The sequence below is a fragment of the Xyrauchen texanus genome, chromosome 41 (assembly GCF_025860055.1).
Source record: "Xyrauchen texanus isolate HMW12.3.18 chromosome 41, RBS_HiC_50CHRs, whole genome shotgun sequence".
NCBI lineage: Eukaryota > Metazoa > Chordata > Actinopteri > Cypriniformes > Catostomidae > Xyrauchen > Xyrauchen texanus.
The window spans coordinates 9,645,300-9,667,198 of NC_068316.1; the positions used below are offsets into that span (position 1 = coordinate 9,645,300).

Here is a 21,899-nt window from a genome sequence, read left to right on the forward strand (position 1 = left end):
GGCTGTTTTTGGAGGCTCTTTATACAGTATACAGTACTATGACAAGGGCTGGGTATCGAGTTCAATACATTTTAGGCACTGAACGAATTGCCTCTAAACTATCGTGTATCAAAAAATGTCTTGTCGTTCGGTACCAAATTTCGATACCTAAGAGGAAAATCTCATCAACGTCAGTGATAAGTATGTAGCACGCAAGATGTGCCCAAATCCAAAAGTGCCAGTGATTAGCTGTGTTTAGGCATCAAGGAAAAACACTAGTTTACACCGGTTACGCCCAGAGAAGCGGCTCACATGTGAGGCTGTAGTGTGTATGTGCCCCAACACCCATAGATGTAAAAGATGTGGAAAATATCAAAAGATTGTCTACATTTCATCAGGCTCGCGTGCGATGCAATATTTGTGACAAGATAATTGCTGCCAAGACTGGCAACACGACAAATCTGATGAAGCACTTGACAGTGCACGGAATACACTTAAGAGCAGAAAATTGCTCCTTCTTCGACTGCAAGAAGACCAAGACGGTGCAGTCTTCCTCTCAGCATCCTTCTGCAACAGAGCTTCCTTCAACATGCCCACACAAGTCCTCCTCAAACTACTGATGAATGCGGTGGCACTATGACTGGGACTAGGACAGGTAGGTTAACGTTTAGCAAACAAACCAACAAACAAAATTGGCTAACTTGTGGTACATGCTTGTGTACTTGTTAAATTAACGTTTCTGTGCATGGTGACATAGTCTTATAAACTGTGACCTACGTAACCTAAGATATTGTTTGGATGTATGGCTATAAATAGCTAGCTAAATCGATGCTAAAAATGCTTTAAGGTTGACAGTAACTGATCAAGTTTAACTCACATTAAATTAGATATCTTGTTAAACTGTATTTATCCTTAGGGTTGGCTGAATTAACAGTTTAGCTTTCTTGTTTTGTTTTTTTTCCTCTTCACATTGATGTTATAGAGTCTGCCCCTGCCGACCCTGGCACGAGGAGACCAGAAGGCTCAGGAGATGAGTCTTTGAGTCTGTAAAAAAAAGTCAACAAACTGAAAAAATAAAACCAACGTTTTTTGGTGGTAATGTTTGTAATCTCGTTGAAATGGATTTTAAAAAATTGGTACCGAAAAAGTATCGTTTAGGAACCGTGGTGGGAATTTTCATGACTTTAAAAAAGAAAATGACAAAAGTGTGGTGCATGTAAAATCACAGAGTGTGAAATAGGTTATACTGAGACTTACTTTCTTGAAGTCTACAGTGCTAAAGTGCCCTCAGTTGAAGAAGCACCCTACTGTAATGGGTCAGACTCTGCATAATTCATTGCATATATGAAGCTGATACCTATGACTGTAACAAATAATAACAATATCAGCAGAGGACGCTGGGTGCAGTGCTGCATGAAAAGCTGCAGCCTACCTCCTGTGCCCTTTCTTCAGCTGATGCTAATTCACAATCTCATAAACTTTAATGAGATGTCTTAAAACTCTAATGTGTCCAATTGATCTCTCTTAAAACCAGGTCTGACAAGTGTACCTGGACTAAAAGTATGATCTGCCATTAGTGAAAAGAACAACATTGTCCATGAAAGAGATGGATGAGGGCTCATTCTGAGAGACCGATTCACTTTTAGCATTCCAGGAGAATCAGCCAAACCAGTTGAACTGAACCTCGATGAAATGTGTCTGCACTTTCATTCTCAGCTCAGGATGTGAAGTGTGATGTTTTTGCTGTAAGCTACTATCATTGTTCAAAAAAGGTAGTTTTATGAGTTACCTTGTATATCTGTGCTACTGTTTAAGCGACCTTCCAAGATCTTTCCTGTGCGTGCTTGGACGTGACTTTCCACCTCGTCTGCGCTCAGAAAGTCACCAGGTGTGAGAGACACCTGGGATGAGTGACTGCTTTTCACTCGCTTTGAAAGGGGCAGCCTGTAGGAACATAAAAAATATTTTAGAAAAACAGTTCAAACAATTCTAAACCAGTTTAAACTAGTTGTATCCTACAATACAGTAAAACTGATAAAAGACATTGCATAAATTGTTATATGAGTTAAGGTCTTTGGTCTCCATATGTACAGTGGCCATTAAAACCTTTTATTTTGAATGGTAAAGTTGGAGCGTTGCTAAAATGGTCCTTGTCCATTGAATGCTACAGAGTAGCATTCATGAAATGTCTGGCTATTTAAAAGATGTTTATCAGTTTATCTGACAATGTTTGTACAAACGAATGCAGTACCTTCCAGATGATGCCTTTTCCACAAGCATCTCGACAATGAACAAATGCTACTGGGTTATTGTATACTATATAAACAATTTTCATACATGTGAATGAGAGAGAGATTGGTGTCATTTCATTTTCACCACTCTGCTGTCCCTTAGGGCTTTTCCAGTAAACACTTAAACAGTCACTCTCCTCTTTAAAGTTGAAAACCTAGACATTTTACTGAATAAAAAGTTGTCATATTGCATCTAAAACATGGATGTTTTTAAACAGACTGTTTTTGAGCTATGTTTTTTCAAAGTGGTTGCTCTGAAATATAGTCCAAAAAACCAGGATATCACCAACCCTGATATCAAGGTTCTGATCAGGTATGAGAATGAGTGTGTGCGGACGTGAGTGCTAGTAAAGAAAAAGAAGTAGCGATATTCCTCCCTTAATTTCTCTGCCTCGTTCCATGTAACCCTCTCTTTTCCCTGACTGCAGCCATTTCCTCAGGAAGCCCTGAGGGCGAGTACACAATTGTGTGACATTCTTACCAACACAATTCCTCGCTCTTTCTTTCTCTTTCTCCATCACTCAATGGCTTAAAAGTCACAGAACTGGTGAAAACAGGCCGGCTTTTGCCAGTTTTAAGGGGAAAAAAGCATAACTTGGCAGAGTGATTCCAAAACAGGGATTTTCCTTGATACTCACTGTGCTGGGAATATCAAAGAAGAGGGACAAATTTAAAGATTATAAACTCCAGACATACCCTGTGTTCTGTGTACCAGAGAAGTCAAAAGAGAAGGATTCCCCTCTGGTCTGGTCAGAGGGCAGGCTCTTCACAAATTCAGTGTAACATAGTCCAGGTTCATACAATTTGGAGTTCTCACACAGTGTCTGAAAGTTTACAGGGAGGGACACCACCTGGGCCTGTTGCATCTGAAACCAGTTAACCGTAACCTACACATAAAAAAAATGCATTAGTATCATCAAAAGAGTACAAATCAGGCTAGTTCCCAGTACAATATTTTTTTTTATTTGAATTTGGAGAGGAAAGATATGAGTGGAGATGGTAGTTTCTATTTCATATGTGGGTGTGCGTTTGGTTGTGATGTCAATTTATAAATTATGAAAATGAAATTTGTATGTATTTATGTGTTTTTTTGTGGTGTAATTTCATTTCATCTATACTTGTAAATCAATATTCCCTATGGGAATACAAAACTTGTAACTATAAAACTATAGAACTATAAAATGATTTATTAATTATATAACTATATAACTAACTATAAAACTATTAGAACATATAAAGTATTTAATGTTTTATATCCAGCTATGTGGTATGGGATTCTGGACCAATGAGAGTTCACTGAGATTTTACAAAGTAAATCATAAAATAAACAAAAATATTTTGCTATGTGACACTGTTGTCTGTTGACAATTGGGCAGACTAACGTGGAGTAGGTGTTATTTATTTCTGCGGTAAGGACACAGGGAAACACGTAATCTGTAGCCTGAGGTCACTTTGTTAAAATATAGGAACCCCATTATACTGGCCCAAAAGGAGACCAGGTGTGCCTATTTTGTCTGAATGACCAGTAATATGTTGGTTTTATCAAATATCGTGTGTGTGTGTGTGTGTGTGTGTGTGTGTGTGTGTGTGTGTGTGTGTGTGTGTGTGTGTGTGTGTGTGCTCACTGCTTTCAGGGTCAGGTCACACTGAAACACAAGCTCTCGTATCTGAGTAAGGATCTCACTCTTGGTGTTGGCCAGGTCCACTCTCTTTACCCCGACATCAGTGATGCAATGCTTGTAGTGTTCTCGGGCTTCCTCTGCCTAGAAACGGCCACATACATACACAGTTATATTTAGACAAGGAAATGTTCTGCTTTTCTAATTTCCTGGGCAAAAATCATCTTTGTGTAATACAGCAACAAAATATTTACAGCAGTATTGCAGAAGCTACTAATAAACTGTAACTTGACAAGTTACAAGCATAACTCATAATTTAAAAAAGATAAACTGTGGTCAAGCTACGCTTATGAAAAGTAGTTAGGGGGACATCTTACATATTATCAGATTTTATACAACAGTTAGTTGTATAAAAAACGGTCCCCGAATCTGATTGTTCAAGAGGCATTCCAACAGTGCTGATAGCTTACACCATCAGCACTGGGATGCTTTACATTAGTATCCCTCAGCTTGTGTTCATGGCATTCCAAATGTATTAGAGCAGTGCAGCTGTGTAAGAGCAGCTAGATGTTTGAATGTTCATTAATCCCTGTTATATTAAAGATTTGAACAAGCAGGTGGCGACAAGAATGTCTTGTGTGAGTCATGAGCAAGTTGAGCACAAGAGTCAGTGCACAAATTTCTTTGAAGTCAACCAGAATTGTCCCTTACGCCATGATCGCTCGGATTACTACTACACCATAGCTGAGAAATAGAATTAAACTAACAGCTTCAGTATTACTGCCGATCACATCTGAGAGTTGCAACAGACAAAGTAATCAAACACACTCCAGTTGGGAGACGTTGGGAGAAGATGTAAACTTTCAACATGGCAGAGGATAGAGCGGTGTCAAAATAAGAGTTCCTCAAGAAATATACAAGAATTAAACTGGCATCCTCCATGTTTTCTTTCCGACAACAAAACACTTGAACATGAGTGAAATACACAGGATAATTCCGATAGCACATATGGTAGCATCACTCCACACTCGCAATCATTCTGTGGTGTCCATCTAAAAGCACAGCTTTGATTACCTGTGGCCTCATGCCTACGACTGAATCACAGCCATGCTGATAGCTGGACACACAGCACTCAGCTTTTATTTCTTTCATCACATTCCCAGTGGGTCAGAAGTTCACATACAATTTGTTAGTATTTGTTAGCATTGCCTTTAATTTGTTTAACTTGGGTCAAATATTTTGGGTAAGCTTCCACAAGCTTTTCACAATAAGTTGCTGGCCATTTTGCCACAAATTAGGAGGTATGCTTGGGGTCATTATCCATTTGGACTGAGCTTTAACTTCCTGGCTGATTTCTTGAGATTTCCTTCCTCATGACGCTATTTATTTTGTGAAGTGCACCAGTCCCTCCTGAAGTAAAGCACCCACACAGCATGATGCTGCCACCCCCATGCTTCACGGTTGGGATGGTGTTCTTCAGCTTGCGAGCCTCACTCTTCTTCCTCCAAATATTTAGATGATCATTATGGCCCAAACATGTTTTACTGTGGATATAGATGCTTGTCTGCCTGTTTTCTCCAGCATCTTCACAAGTTCTTTGCTGTCGTTCTGGGATTGATTTGCACTTTTTTCACAAAACTACATTAATCTCTAGCAGAAAGAATGTGTCTCCTTCCTGAGCGGTATGATGGCTGCGTGGTCCCATGGTATTTATACTTGCGTACTATTGTTTGTATAGATGAACGTGGTACATTCAGGCATTTGGAAATTATGTCAATCAAAGAGACATTGAGTTTGATGGTAGGCCTTAAAATACATCCACAGGTACACCTCCAATTCAGTCCACCTCCTATCAGAAGCTAATTGGCTGTCCAACTGTCCAAAGGGTTGATATCGTGTTCTGGAATTTTCCAAACTGCTTAAAAGCACAATTAACTTGTAAACGTATGTAAACTTATGACCCAGTGGAATTGTGATTTTGTCAATTAAAAGTGAAACAATCTGTCTGTAAACAATTATTTGAGAATAATTTGAGAAATTATTCAAGTCAAGCACAATGTAGATGTCCTAAACGACTTGCCAAAACTATAGTTTACTAATATGAAATCTGGAGTGGTTAAAAAAAAAAATGTTTAACCTAAATGTATGTAAACTTCTGACTTCAACTGTATATGTTGGAGTTAACATTAACTAATATTTATACATTCCTATTAAGTATTGTTCATTGTTAGTTCACGTTAACTAATGTTGTTAACTAATGTTAACAAATGGAACCTGATTGTAAAGTGTTTTTAAGAAATATTTATTTTGCTTCAAAAAACACTATGTAAAATGCCACAGAGACTTTATGAACACTAACTGGGAATTAGTTTAACAGTCAATACTGAGCTTTGATTTAAAGGAATCAGTGAACTGTTTTTTTTAAATGCACATTGAAATGAACCATCTGAATATGTAGCTAAAATTAACTGGATTACCCAGTACTAAATAAGAGAGAGGTGAGCAATGTGTACACAATACAACGTGTTATTTTTTTTAATTTTTCACAATACATGGCTATTTGTTTGAAATGAAAATGGCTCATTACTGGAAAAGAAACACTATTTTGAAAACAGCTGAGATACGCTAGTAGTATTGCTACTTATATTCGGTTACGCCTCAACTCTCAATTACATAAACAGTATAGAGGCACAGTGCAAGAATGGATCAAGCCACAATCCCAAAGAGGATTGTGACATGGATGGATGAAGTGGTTGTGTTAGGAAGTGTTGTGTATGTCATGCCCGTATCAGACCTTCTGCAGAGCTTCCTCCTCCAGTTTGCGTCTCTTTTCCAGTTGTTTTGCTGCTGTTGTTCCAATGTGTTCCTCCTCGACTCGACTGGTGGAGCAACGGGCCTTCTCGTACTCCTCTTGCCTCTGCGCCTGCAGTAGCCTGGCCTTCTTCAGTGCACTATCTGCTTCATTCTGTACATACACAATACAAACAAACACAATTAGCCAATCGTAAGAGGACATTTACATCTAGTAATCTTAAAAGAACAGCAGCAAAAACAGCCTGTTTAATTCTAAGGGTCAAAAAAAGGGTTGAAATAGAAATGTATGACTATTTTTGGGCACAAGAAACCTTGACAAACATCATAAATGGACGTACAGTAAAAATAAAGTGGAGAATATGGGCTCTATTTTGCATTATAAGATGGGCAAAAATAGCAAATAATCACAATAAAGGGATAGGATATATTCCTATAGGATATAAACACTTTGCGCAAATTCATAGGGATTTGAAGAACATGAGCAATCACAATTCAGTTGTAGCAGCCTTTAAGCTCTACCCTAAGCTTTGTTTGCTCCCTTTATGCAATAATAAGTCATGCTTAGGTGCTAAATGGCCATCTACAAATACCTCACACAAAGACCTGTCTGAGCACCAACAGAAAAATCTTGCTGCAGTTGAATCTGATGTAATTAGTGTTAACACAGAGCCCCTATTAGATCAGCAGAGGAATCCGAATGACGAGCGGATGGTTGGGACAACTCTGTTTTGAGGGGGAAGCTTTTGGTAAGCTGAGTATTTCACAAGTACTTATATGGCAGATTTGCATAAGAATCCACCAACCATTTTTTTCTGCACTCTTTGCCATTGTTCCTTCACCTCCTTTCTTAATTTGTCGAGTTCATTCTTTCGAGCCTGCAAAGGCTGAAAAAAGAAGAAAAAAAGAAGCAAACACACTTTTATAGAAGTCTGTACATTTCTCATCCATCTATTAGCCAATGAAAATCAAGGATGGAATGGTAGTCATACCTGCATAAATTTGTTGGATTGGAGCGCAGCTGTGGTTTGCATAATTAACTGGCTATATTCAAGATCATTTTTGAAGGCAGAGATATAAATATCCTGGAATGGCATGTGCTCCTGGAATAAACCACACAGAATTGAACAAACAGATAGTAGCAAATAATATGTCACAGTCTTAGAAAGGAAGAGTGTACGTTTTTGCATTGTACTTATATGAAACTGCACAACTGAAGTGTGTATCATAGGAGAAAGGAGAGTTTTAAACACTGACCTGTTGAGTCGCCAATGCTTTTGCCGATTCAGCCATCTTGGTGTAGCTCTTTGCGCACTCAATGTCTGAGAATACAGGTTCCGATAAAGGATGCAAATTGTTAACGAAAAAGCTGCCCATATTGGGTCTAAAATGTCAAATTCAGGTACTCTATATAATATTTTTAGTTATAGATCTGTTGTATAAAAGCAATATCAGGCTTACAAGCTACTGAATACCAGACGTGTGACTATGAAGGTATCACAGCCATGTTGATACTCAGTATATAAAGCACTATTACTCTAGTGATAATGCTCAAATATTGGCCATCGATTAACCTGTTCTATGGCTCTTGTCACTGAAAAACCTAAACTGATTTACCACTACAATCAAAAAAAGCAATCTAATATAATTCTGCTTTAGAAAAATATATGACTATAACTTGAATAAATGATGTAATAGACAACTAACTGCATCTTCCTTTTCAAATTCAGACATAAACATGCCTTTACAGATATCCAGAATCTGTGCTGATATTCTCACCCATATTTAGACGTTTGTCTACCCAGGCCAGGAGCTCCTTGGTGTACTTTGACCAGGCTTTGGCATAGAGCAGGGCCGACTCCACCCCGCTGTCACTCCGGAGTAAAGCTCCATCCATCTCCTCCTGCCGCGCGGGCGAAGAGGGACCTGCGAGAAGGGAAGACGCACAGCCAGACACATTGGTGATGGTCAGAAGCAAGCACTGGCACATGGATCCCACCAAACTCACCCCAGACATGGGTGTTTGTTCACCAGGGGGGTGATTGCGCATGTGTGATTATGAGTGACAGATGGAATCTGTGTGCTGATCACGGGGCTTTATTAGAGTGGATTGGCACTAAGCAGCCCTGCAAAGATTTAATATGACGGTGAATGTGTGAGTGTGTGAAATCTGATCTGGGAACAGCGAGCTGTGTGTGATTAGATTATCTGCACAAGTTGAAACAAATTATTTCATGATCAGAATGTTTTTATCAATGGGGAATTTATTGGATTGTGAAAACTGACAGATGGTTGGAGTATCAGCCAAAAGGGAAAGTTGAATTCGTAGCAAGTTACTATATGTTGTATCAGGGACTATAAACTAAATGTTTTTTATTTTGGTACGTTCTGAGCAGAAACGGTACTGTTTCGTTCCAGTTCCGGCATTCCACAGCCTACTTTTCCAAATGGTAGCAGGTTAAAATGAAATAAAGGACGGTTAGTAACATTCTTTTTAAAATGACAGTACTCTGTGCTAAGAGTGGGTGATAAATCATTTGCTGTGTTGCCAGATCTCACAAGAGAATAAAGCAACCTGGTTTGAAAAAACAAGGCCAAAATAAGGGCCTTACCTCAAATAAGCAATTCGATTTTTTTCCCATGCATGTACATAGTAATTACATACAGCTGTCAAAAAGGTCTTTAGCATATCACGGAATGCTTCATCCATAACTTGCAGTAAGGCAAACAAATGTGCAATGCAGCAGTTTCCATCAGGGTCAAAGCACATGCTTATGTTCTACTAATAAGGGAGAAGCGTAATTTTTTTTGGGCAACATGAAGTGGTGTAGTTCTGAAAATTTACTGTAATAAACCTTTTGGTGTTTGTTTAGTTAAAAAAATTATCCAAATGAAATGAACCAGTTATTAACCAGTTACCAGCATTTAAAAATAACGTTTTCACTCCGAAACAATTGAAAGAGTCTTCGTTCCTTAAACCGGTTTTGGTCCTTGATTTGTAGAAAGATTTTTTTTTTCATGCACCATTGAATTGTTCACAATAAGATCAGGAACACGATTTACACAATTAAACGTTGTATAATTTCAAGGTACAGTAAACTGAATATTGATACTCACCTGGTGGGTCATCTTTTTCTGGTCCACATCCTCCAGACTCCACCGTCAGGTTTTCAAAGGACTGAAAGAAGAAAGCAATTTACACAGGCAACAGTGCAAAAAAGCACTAACAAACAATCCCAAAGATAAAATGAAAAGTTTTTATTTGGCATATCTGATTTATCTGAAGCACACATTCACAATGTCAAAGTGTCACTGTTTTTTTTTCCAGATATATCACAGGGGCGGTCCAAACAGGAAAAGCCCTCTTCTACAAAAACAAACCTTGATTCTATTTTTCTTTACTGAGGTTTGACCCCATATCAACACCAGAGAAAGAGAGGCCACATCCTTTAGCCTCTGACATGGTACACAACCACCTGCTGATTTCACTGCTTTAAAGTCTATGATGTGGAGTGGAAAGCGGGAAATCAAAAGGCCATACACACCAAGAACATTTTTGTATCTCTTTGCACTGTTTTTTTCAGTTGTTTTTCCTGTTTAAACATGTTCTAGTTGGAGATCTTTGACCATTGTGACGTTACGCTGTTTTTTCAGCGTCTTGAGCATGACCGCAAGATTTCAATGTCGGGTCAAGTTAAAGAGTACATCAGCTTTTAAAAATACATCTCGAGATACCTTCTTCCTGTCCTATTTGCTGCACTGTGTCTACCTTTTTTTAGCGTAAAGACATGTTTGGTCTTAACAGCCCCTTACCCTACTTCTGCGGGTCTGAGAAAGCCCCGAGGTCGAGCCGTTCTCTACATCTCCCATAAGGAAATCAGACACTCTGAAAAGAGAAAACCAAAACAAAAAACTCAGGATTAATTTTTTTTTAGAAAACTAAATTATTTTTTTGTCAATACTTTTTATTATGCAATTAAATATATTTATTATCAAAATTTCTCTCAGCTCATAATGGATTTATGTCCTATGATGCCATAAAATACCAACTAGATTTTAGAACAGAGCTCATGACTAACTATATCAGACACACTCCTGACATTAAAAGCAGCATGCACACCCAAATAGAATCCAAATCCAAAATAGAGCTGGTGTTATCTTATAAATCAGACTTTAGCTGAACACACATTTGTTTTGCTGACTCAGGAAAGTCACTATCCTTTTTGCAGATGTTTCTGCCTTTTAGCTACTTTTTCAAATGACTAATCAGATGCCATGCAATGACAAAACAATAAATTAATTCTAACTGATGTACTTACACATTGCCAAACGTGAAGGCCAATGTATCTATGGAAGTGTAGATCTCGGAAAAGAGCGTCTGCTTATTATCTTCATTCACTTCCTTGAAGTTCACACCTGTTTGATGATGAAAAAAATATGATTGGAAGATATAAGGAGCTCTTGCTATGGTCATGAGTATTAAGGCATAACCCAAAACCTGCTATTAGCACAGAATGGATACACACAATAAGATTGGATTACAACAATTACATTATAAATACATGTAGCAACATTACTGATTACGGTAGTTATAGATGTTGCAACATAGAGTAAAAACTTAACTTATCCTTGAAGATTTCTGATCAATAATTGTCCACAGATGCATAAGCTCTTTGATTTCACTTTTGGAATTTAAATGCATATGCTTTAGTTCCTAATAAAGTTACCAGTAAATGTCCAGCAAACATTTTATTTACTCGCCATGTCTAATTTTTTCTCACATGTGACCCTGAGTATTAATTTTGGACCCTCCAAAGAACAAACTATTAGAATGAACAGATTTAACAGCTAATTCAGTCAACTCCTACATACAAATATAAAAATGATACACAAATTAGGGTCAAATTCTACTCTAATATTATATGTAAAACTTTGGCACAGTCTGTAATCTAGAGAGAAACTTGTTTCCTGAGTCTAAACACCGGACTGTTAAAAATGGGGAGGAACTAAACAGAAATGTAAATAAGCTACAATCAGCTCCAATAAGCTCCACTGTGAAAATAAACAATTGTCAAACCACTAAAACCACTGACGCCATTCCCATTTCAACACCCTCCTCCCTGGATTCCATATCCACCCCACCGCCAATCCAACCTCCCAAATGGAGGGGAACAAAGATTTGTGAAGAGAAAAGGCCAATGGATGTTCAGGTACTCCATTCAATCTGATTTCAACTAGATTCCCTTCTATTTGCTAACAAAGGTTTGCAATCTCTCCTAAAAACTAACCATTGCTGGAAACTGTTGAAGACCTTCAATGAAAACCATTGCAGTTAACTTTTTGGTGCCATTCAAATGAAAATTAGCATTTATGCATTCAGAAAACACTTCAATCCAAAGCAGTTTACAGTATATTCAAGGTATCAACTTTATCGAACCCAGAACCTTGGTATCGCTAGCACAATGTCCTACCAGCTGAGGTACAGGAACACCTTCAGAATTCCAAGATCTCTTAAGAGGAAAACTCTAGGAGCTTTTTTTGTTTCAAGAAATATGCAGTCTTAGTGTGGGTTTCCTGTCTCAGAAGCAGATAAGCATTCACTTAATGATGCCTTCAAGACTCAATTCAACTTACCGACCACCACACTTCCCATCCAGTTAGCATGCACCGAACAACCAGGGAAGACAGACGACTATAGATGGCAAGAAAAGCCAAGATCAAATAGTTTCTGGAAGACTACTTAGGGTCTTTCTTTAAAATTTCCCAACAAGCTCTTTCCTTGAGGACAATCCTTGATTTAATGAAAAACCAAGCCAGTCAAGTTAATCTTCTAAAACCTTGAGGAGATATTTCAAAAATGGATTGGATTTCAATGCAAATGTGATGTGGACCTGCCGCTCCTTCTACTGTCGTTTACAAAGTTCTGTCTGGTCGTCACGTCCCCTCATCCCTCCACATACCCCTCCCCAACAGGACATCCTGAAGCTCACGAGAACACAATGGCAGCCCTCACCGTCCACATACAATCCAAACGTGGAAGTTGCATCATCAAGCAAAAATGACATTGTTTTTTCTAATTTTTCCCCTCTCCCTGGGAAAGCAGGCACCGGTCAGGCTTGCTAATCAATTTCTCTTCCAAATCTAAGGGGAAGAACTGATAAAACATGTACAAGAGAAAACACTGAACAGAACCCCAGGAGACTGAGTTTAGATGTTTCCCACAGAAGATACCAGATATCTGTTCAGATATGAATGACACTCACACGTCCTCACATAAGAGGTGGTTGAAATTATGTTCTAACTGGGTGAGAAGAGAAATTCGATGTGGCTGTATTCATAGACAAAAGAGCCAGGAAAGCAGAAGGGCAGCATTTAGTTAAAAAGTCAGTCAGTCATTTGAGGGAGGGGGGCTTTTGGAGGCTGTAGGTGATGAGAGGTAAAGAGATGTGAGTACCGATGAAAATTACCCCAGCTGAGAAAAAAACACCCCTGTTTTGCCCATGAGAGACGCAATACCAGAGAAAATTACTCCTGAAACCCAATATGTGCAGTATGTTGCATGAGAAAGCCTCCGTCTTGTGTAATAGCCATACAATACTTAAAGAGGAAGATGAAACATCTCATTGTGGCTCTTTTTCAAGAAAACACAGGCCGGGTTTTTATTTTCTCAGAACGGAACGGAATGCTTAGCACGAAAATTATCACAGAGAGGTCCCACAAGGTTCGTCAACATCAGCGCATAGCTTCCCATCAGGATCCAGCATTTGGAGAGCTGGTGAGTTTGTGTTCCCATGTTCACATAATGTTCTGGACCCTAGTCCTCCCTAGAGCCTCTGTGTGAAGGTTTGCCTAAACTCCTGCTGGTCCCCATCTTATCCTGAGGCCCAGCCAGTGGGGTTAGTGTCACATTTCTGCAGCGGATACATGTGCCGGGCTGAAAATGAGAGTCTGGCCTGTTCAAACGCCACAGCGGAGTGCTTATAATGCCTCTAGCTCCCCAATCTGGATATTCAACATTCTCTTATTCTAATCTCTGTGCTACAGAGCTAGAACACTGATTATTAAATCGTCACATTACAAAGGTTATAGTGTGTGTGAAAGGGACAGAGAGATTGGTATGAGAATCCATGTGTATTAAACACAAGAGGCATTTTGCCCCTCTAGTGGTGGCAGTTGCAATTTCACATTGATTTACTTCAGAAGTTTTTTGTTTGACAACCAATGATAGGAAATCAGCTGTTTAAAAGGGGTGTAAAAACTGGTCAGCTACTTGGACTGAAAAGGAATGAATTTAGATGCTACTGACACTAAAACCCTCGAGTTTTTATAGGGAACTTGCATCTCTAAATTTATCTTTAAAGAAAGTGTCAAAACTAAACAAAGAAAGAAATTGAACTAAAACTACTAGTTGACCTTACTAGTCATTAGCTGACCCATCCTTAGTTTTTAAAGGAATGTTCCAGGTTTAACATAAATTAAGCTCAATCGATAGCATTATTAGCATAATATTGATTACCACAAAAATAATTTCGTCTCACTCGTGCTTAAAAGCAAACATCGCAGTTACGGTAATGAAATTAGGAGTGAATGAGGCAAGTCCATAGTCATTATTTTTTATAATTTACCAGTGTTGCGGCATTTGCTAGATTACACGCTAAAAATCATGTTAACACATATCATTTATACATCTTTTGGCTATACTTTTGAGACAGTGTGTATTTTACTGTCTATGAATCCAATCACTTCCATTGCAATTGCTTACTGTAACCACCATTTTTGCTTCTTCTTTTTTTCATCCCTTGTACATTTTTTGTGGTAATCTACATTATGCCACAAATGCTGTCAATTTAACGTAACTTGTATTGAATCCAGAATATTACTTTAACAAATCAAATTCAAGTCAAATTAACCACATTTTCAAGTGAAATAATTTGCATTGCTATTTGATTCCAAACAGTAGTTTGCATAACAGGATTGAATTATTTAGAATGAGGAAGCCAAAAGGTTTGGAGATGTGTTTATACAGAAACATCACATGATCCACTATGAGCCCAAATGTGAAAACAAAGCTATAGGCTTTTAGGCTCAGTTCCCACTAACAATGTAGAGTGCAGGTAATGTGAGCATAAGATAAACCAAAACCTTTCATTTACCAAGTTCTACTTTCTCTTTGTTTAACAAATGGGAACCCACAGCCTTTTAACATCAAATAATGACATCTCTAATACCAGATAAGTTGAATGTTATTGCATTATATAAAAAATATCTAACCAAGCAGAATTTATTTTCAATATAGAGAGCACAAGCAGACATTTCAAGCAAAACATTTCACGCTGGAAGGTTTTAAATTATAAAAAACAAGATAACTAAATGTATTTGTTTCATTCTGGTTGTCAAACTTAGTGGCGTGTGTCCATGGTTAATGTGAGGAACTACACCTATGGTTGCTCTGCTAAGACACAATTGTGAACATACATCCATTTAAATGAGCTTGAGGCCAGTTGGTTAAAATAATTGCAAAAATTGCTCAGATAAGTGAAATTAGTTCTGAGAAAAGATAAAGCATAATTTGCTTGCAGATGCAACTTGGTTTGATTTTTTGTTATCTAATGTAGTGGCATTCTTTACATAACTAAATATGACTTAAATATCCAAACACTTTTTGAGGCCGATGTACGCAAACCCACACAACTACCTCCCCTCAAGCCAGATTGTTATTCTTTCCCTGGAAAAAAGCAAAGTGAGTCCAAACAAAAGCAAAAAATATGAAGATAACTTCTTAGATTTTTGTCTACAAGCCAATTGATTGGAGATGCTAATCTCTTACCAAGGAACTGAGCAAAATGGGATTTCTCCACTCAAAGTTTAACTGTTTGCCCACCCAGCGCACGTGCACACACACACAAACACACTTGCAGATGGACATTGTTCTGCTTTTCAAACCGCAGTGCAATTCCAGTCTTCTGAGAACCTCCTATCTTGATAAACAAAGAAGTCTCTTTTAAGGGATTTGACTTTCTTGTGTATGTTCTTTGAGAAACCTGTAATCCTGCTGGAAAATAATCTCTGAGAATTTCAGGTGTATGGTTACCAGTCCAGAGACAAGAGACTTCAGAGTGATGTTGCACTGTGCAATGCAGGACTGGGCAGCCAGTTAGAGGGAGTTTAAGGATCAACATGTCTAAAGAGAGAGTAAGCCTCTCCTTCTAATTTTTCTGTACTGTGTCATATTAAAGTTGGAGAATTTGAGTTTACCTTTGACCTTTGCGATGAGGGTCCCTGCTGCACTGAGGATTTCCACTGAATTGAGGGAGTGGTGTTTCGAAATCACGGCTTTCAGAACACGCAACAGCTCTCCCAGACGTTCGTGAACCACTTGATGTAAACAGTCCTGGTGTTCTGGAAACCCGCCCACACACAGACACACATTACAGTCATAAGCAAAACATTTTGCAACAGCATAATAGCAAAAAGCAAATAAAGATTTGACGAGTTAAGCCCAAAGTATACTTCAGTCAGATGCGAATGCTTGGCTTCTGCGTACAGGACAAAAATTTCACAAAAAAGTACACGCATGCACTTGGATTTATTTGCAGTCATTTCTGGGTCCACAAGGTGGCTGTAACTGTTACAAAGAAACTCTAGAAGAAGATGCAATCACCACTAAACAAGAGGAGACGAATATGGAAACAAACACAGTAGATGTGCTCGTCAAGAAAGCATGTGTGAGGAGGTCAGAAGATAACTGCTTTTGTATAACTTGAATCTGAAGGAATATAAAGACATTTTTGGGGGTATAAATAAACACTTGAAGATAAGTAGTCCAGTATCTCATAGCAGTTATAGCACGCATCCACCAACCACCTGTGTATGTGCGCACAGTCAAATAAAGTATAATTTGAAAGGCTAGCGTTCGAATGTATGTAGACTTTAGCATTCATGTCAAATCCAAAGTATACTTTAGGCTTTACTTGCAAGAGTTAGTGCTAAGGTTAAGTTGTTCAAATCACTAAGGCCAGAAACACACTTAAAGAAAGTATGCATATATGCAAATTGGCCAGTGCATTGCTAACGCATGGTTTGGTTGAAGATGCGAAGTGTGTGTTCTTGCATTACTGTGACATAACCCTCGGTGCTCAAGGGGGCAATAGAGTTACTATCAAATGTCTGTGTCATTAAACTGGATTTGTTATTATTTAGCTAATTTGTTATAAATATATTTACTTTAACTTGTTCTGCAATATTCTCTTCAAACTGTTGCTCCGCCATGACTCACTGTAGAAGCAGACAGTTCAAAATAATGTCCGCTCTAGCCCCCTTGCTGCAACAAATGTTTTTAATTTGACGCCTAATGCCAATGTGTTGACACTTAATGCCAATCCCAAACATTTTATTAAACACTTAACATGACTTGACAGAAGAATAGCTTACACTTACTCTGAATAAACCTTTTGTTTAGATTAGAAACCTGCAGTTTGAAAATGCAATGGAATGAACAAGTCTGATTAATACCTTGAGTCACCTCAGTTTCTTAAAACACACTTAATTCAGAGATACTCCAAGTGAATAGTTGAGATATAATTTCTCATTTATCCACTTGATTATGTAACTTTGGACATTTGATTTTGTCTGATCATTCCAATCACCAACGGCACAACCCTCAACAGTGCCATCCACTTTCCAGATTCATTCAAGCTCTTCATGATTTACACAATGTATTTTCACTGATCGGATACTAGCTATCCGATCATGAAAAGACCCAGTTGAAATGCCCTCCAAGACAAGATAGCAATCAAGGAGGTAGTTTGAGATGCAAAGAAGCCGTGACTTGGTCAAGTGTAAATGCATCTGGTTGTTCAGGCCACATTCTTTACTCCTCACAAATGGAAACTGTCTCTTTTTATCAAACGAACGCTTTAACTGATGCAAATTAAATCTTAAGTTAGCCATCCAGTGCAGACTTTCCTCTCTCTCCCGTTTAACTTTTTGGTTTTGAAAAAGTAACAAAGAAAGTAATCTGTTGCCTTCTGTACCAAAATCGTCGACTCAATTCTAACGGTCTCCTAATTTTAGTTTTTTTATGAGACACATCAAGTGCAGCTAAATTTCACTAATCTGCATCATCATCAACTCCCCTATACTTCCATATAGCATAAGGTTAGAAGATCAAATTTATTTGTTTTGCTGAAACATTATTAATGAAATGTGCATATCCAATTGGTAAGCAATCTAATCAATTAAGACGAATTGTTTGACCAAGTGTAAATAAGCCTTAAGATATCTTAAACTGGAACTAAACTTCCCTCACCGCTGCCTAAACTTTGGCCTCTTTCTACAGTTTCTTTTGACCTGTTTGCCGCATAGATTTGCAATGACACAAACACACACCCACTCACTCACTCACATAACCATAAACACATTCAGGGACACCATGTCCAGTCCCTTACTCTCCCGGCTATCAAAGCCACATTTGTGCTGACAGTGGCTTCTGGATTACCAGTCGCATGGAAAAGGGGATCAGGGAGACTTTACCCCCTCTACCCTCTTATTTCGCTCCATCTCTTTTCTGAAGAGCAACAAAAAGAGCCCGTGGTGGAACTAATGCTGCCGTGGATGGTGACTGCTTGGAAATTACAGCTACTCTCTGGCCAGAAAGACTGTCTGACCACATTAGTATTATGCAGAAGAGTTATATAGGTGAACAAATTGTTTCTATATATCGGTCTATTGAATAATCAAACTGAATGATTTATCAAAAGGAGCATTTATTAAAAATCTAGAATAATTTGCCTCAATTTATCTTGGATAGTTGATACACTAATTAGCATTTAAAAATCCAGCCCTTAATTTGATTTAATGTGTAGAGTCAAGTAGGCTTCCGAAGCAGGCTAGCTTCCAGGTGCAGTGTGGTGTAGTGGCAAAATTTTAGGGCGGATAAACGGAAGGTTGTAGATTCAAATCCCACAAAGAATCCATGAATCATCACTACTGATCCCTTGAGCAAAGGCTGTAATTTTCCTTGTAAGAGTTCTGCTAGTCACTTCAGAATAATACATCTGCTAAATGACTATTCACTTCATGAATGAGTATGCCTCACTCGTGGAGTAACATATCTACATAACGCTGAAGTTCACCCCTGCTGCCCGTAGCAACAACAACAGCAGAGTCTGCCACTGTCCTGTGGCTTTGAACCTCATTTATCTTCATCAAGTGTCATGCATATCCAATTTATGATGATAAACTTAGTACTGTCTTATGAAAACTTAACCAAGTCTTTTGTTTCAGTTTTCTACATCCAATCTTCACAAGCTGTTCGAGAGGCCAACTCTGCACTTCTGACCCCGAAACCCCTCGCTAGGAGCGCTATTACCCATCAGATGAGGTTATTTGATGTGGGAGTTCATAGGGTGTCTTTCTGTGAGTCTTTTCAACTGAATGTCTCACTCTGAGTCATGGGTGAGGGTTTTTTCGGTGATTGAGTAGTCTTAAGTCACCATCCTTTCCGAGTTAAATCATCAACAGCTATTAAGTCAAAAAAGGTCTTAAATGATTCAAATGGAATTGCAACTTCCCCATTATCACCCTTGTTCCATACACACTATGCAGATTTAATGAAAAATATGTTGTTACTCCCTGAAATTCTTGAGTGAATCCAGTTGTAGAATGAGGCTTTCACTCATGTAAACAACCAAAGTTTGTGTGTACAGAACAGGAATTAGCACTTTTTTAATGAGTTTTCAGTTTTGAAAGAGAACAGTTAGGGCAGGTTTAAGAAAACATTTCATTGGGCATGAACACACTGCAGCTGGATACTGTGTCACTCCTTTTCTGAGAGCTTATTCCTGTTCTGTACACACAAACTTTGTTTACACAAGTGAAAGCCTCATTCTACAACTGAATTCACTCCCAAGAAATTCAAGCAGTAACAAAATTCTTTTAATTAAATCTGCATAGTGTGTATAGAGCAACAAGTATTGCACTGCTAGCAAATTGGAGCGACAAAGGAGTGTGCATTGACTCATTCATGAATTTTGAAGTCATAAACAAAAAATACCATCTGTGTCAATGTAAGCGCAGCGTAGTTCTAGCGGGAAGACTAGCAGCTGTGCATCATCGCACCATTAGCTGGGTAACTCCTAGCCAATCACGTGTAAGCCATTGCTTTTTAAGTCTGCTCATACTCTATCATATTACTGTTTCAGTGTGCTAACACGGCATCCTCCATCACCCCACCGCCACCATCTGAGTCCCATCCTGAAAGGGGGGTAGGCTCCTCACCCCTGCCTCCTATCTCCGGAAGGATATGATGGTTACGAATAATTCTTCGGACCGCCAGACAGGGCTTACGCCAAAGAGAAACAGTATATTTCTGTTTTATATTCATCAAATAAATGTCATCTTAAATTTCACTCAATTCTGCAAGTCTTCCTGATAGAAATGGTGGTTTACTAAAAATTGCTTACGAAAAAAGTCTTCGTTGGAAATGTTATTGGGCTAAAAAAATTTACCAAAACCTCAATTTGATTTTCACTATGACAACCAGTGCAGAATGATGTGAATTAATTCAATTTTTCTTTTTTTTCAATTTGTTTGTTTCTGGTCAGAGCAGATCTTAAACTCAAGACCTCAGTGTAAAGTAGTGGAACCTTAATCAGATTGCAAAGTGTAATCTTAATCTTAAAATGAAGCTTAACCATTGCAAAGCCGCAACTGCGTCACTGGTCTGCTAAACCACAGGCCAAAAAAAAGCTTGCAACATTTCTCTTGAGAAACATGAGACTAAGAACATTTACAAAAGTAGAATGCAGTGCTGGGTGTCAAATTACAAAGCAATTCATCTATTACTGTAATACAATTACTTTTTAGTACAAACAATTAAATATTAAATTCTTGTAATCAGTTTAAAATGACTGACTTTCAATAAAGTTAATTAGGCCTCCTTTTAATTACTTTGGTTACACATATTTCCAAATTAATGTAGAACACTGCAAAATTGACATTAATATGTACATCTTTTAGCGTTGTGTGACATCTGAAGGGCGTGCAAGCCCTAACTAATCAATAAACAAGGAAGAAAATACAGAAATGATTTATGAATTCAAGCTCAATTAATTCAAAATAACAAATTATGAATCAGAATCTTTTTTATGAAGGAATCAGTAAAGTCAGTAATCTGATTTTGACTGTAGAGTAGTATTAGTCATTTGTAGTGAATTACTTTTTTGAAATTTTCCTTCAGTCTAGCAGCAATGATCTTTTTCACATTACTTTCAAAAGAAACAATCTGGTAAAGAGAGATAATAAGCAGGAGTAAAAGAGGATTTCACACCATTATGTGAAGACACAGAGTATAATAAGCAGGTGGGTCAAAGGTGACCGCCAGCCAGCCCGAGCCTAAATCTCTTAATTGGTGGGGGTCAAATTATAAAACCATTTTTAAAGACATTACATTTTGAATGACAATAACACACACACAAAGCATGGCCCCATCCCCACACAGCACTCCCATTCACATGCACACACAATCACGCATCCCGGGAAGGGGTTGAGTTCAGTTCTGCTCAGTATGGCAGAAAAGAAAGAGAATAAGTGCCACAAGACCCACTGCCATCAAACAATCTAAATGGCTCCCTGCTCGCTTGAGCCAATCCAAAAAACAAGCAATTAGCACAACTGAGCCCTGGACCAGCGGGAAGGATGGGACGTTTTGAATATAAAGGGATAGGTCACCTCAAATGAAAATTCTGTCATCACTTTCTCACCCTCATGTTGTTTCAAACATCTATGACTTTCTCTCTTCAGTAGAATGCAAAATATTGTTAAGTTTTTGTGTTTTACATGGGATGCGGTGGGCGGCAGGCTTTGCTTGCAATCTTGCCGCTTCTCGTTTGTACAGGCATTTTCCATTTACATGAGAGGTGGTGCGAAGCGCACTGATGCCCCCTACTGTTTCAGTTCAAACAGTTAATGAGCGATAAGATGCTGTGTCTCTGAGGCGATTACTGTAAATATTGTGTTGCACGTAAGTAATAGCAAATAAAACTAATTAAAAAGCCACTTATTTCTTCATAAAATGTTTGAAAATGCTGTTTTAATTTTGAAATGCTCTCGTCCACACTGGCATTTTCAAGTGTTTTCCAAAAGTTGTTCATCCACAATAAAACCTATGAAAACACTTACATCCCCTTACTGTGCAAGC

General features: G+C 38.3%; 1 protein-coding gene across 2 annotated transcripts in view; it reads right to left on the minus strand.

Moving 5' to 3' along the window:
* The window catches only part of arhgap29a (Rho GTPase activating protein 29a), a 67,217-nt gene that overhangs the window by 9,592 nt on the left and 35,726 nt on the right, over positions 1 to 21,899 (minus strand). The window contains exons 3-14 of one of the 2 annotated variants that reach the window (XM_052114166.1): positions 15,956 to 16,099; positions 11,020 to 11,116; positions 10,514 to 10,586; positions 9,818 to 9,878; positions 8,480 to 8,626; positions 7,958 to 8,022; positions 7,693 to 7,803; positions 7,507 to 7,587; positions 6,684 to 6,854; positions 3,896 to 4,033; positions 2,967 to 3,157; positions 1,769 to 1,923 (exon numbers count right to left, since the gene is read on the minus strand). In XM_052114166.1, the coding sequence (XP_051970126.1) occupies positions 1,769 to 1,923; positions 2,967 to 3,157; positions 3,896 to 4,033; positions 6,684 to 6,854; positions 7,507 to 7,587; positions 7,693 to 7,803; positions 7,958 to 8,022; positions 8,480 to 8,626; positions 9,818 to 9,878; positions 10,514 to 10,586; positions 11,020 to 11,116; positions 15,956 to 16,099 (1,434 nt within the window). Of the gene's footprint in view, positions 1 to 1,768; positions 1,924 to 2,966; positions 3,158 to 3,895; positions 4,034 to 6,683; positions 6,855 to 7,506; positions 7,588 to 7,692; positions 7,804 to 7,957; positions 8,023 to 8,479; positions 8,627 to 9,817; positions 9,879 to 10,513; positions 10,587 to 11,019; positions 11,117 to 12,334; positions 12,600 to 15,955; positions 16,100 to 21,899 lie in introns of those variants that run through there. The other variant, XM_052114167.1, reaches the window with a different exon arrangement.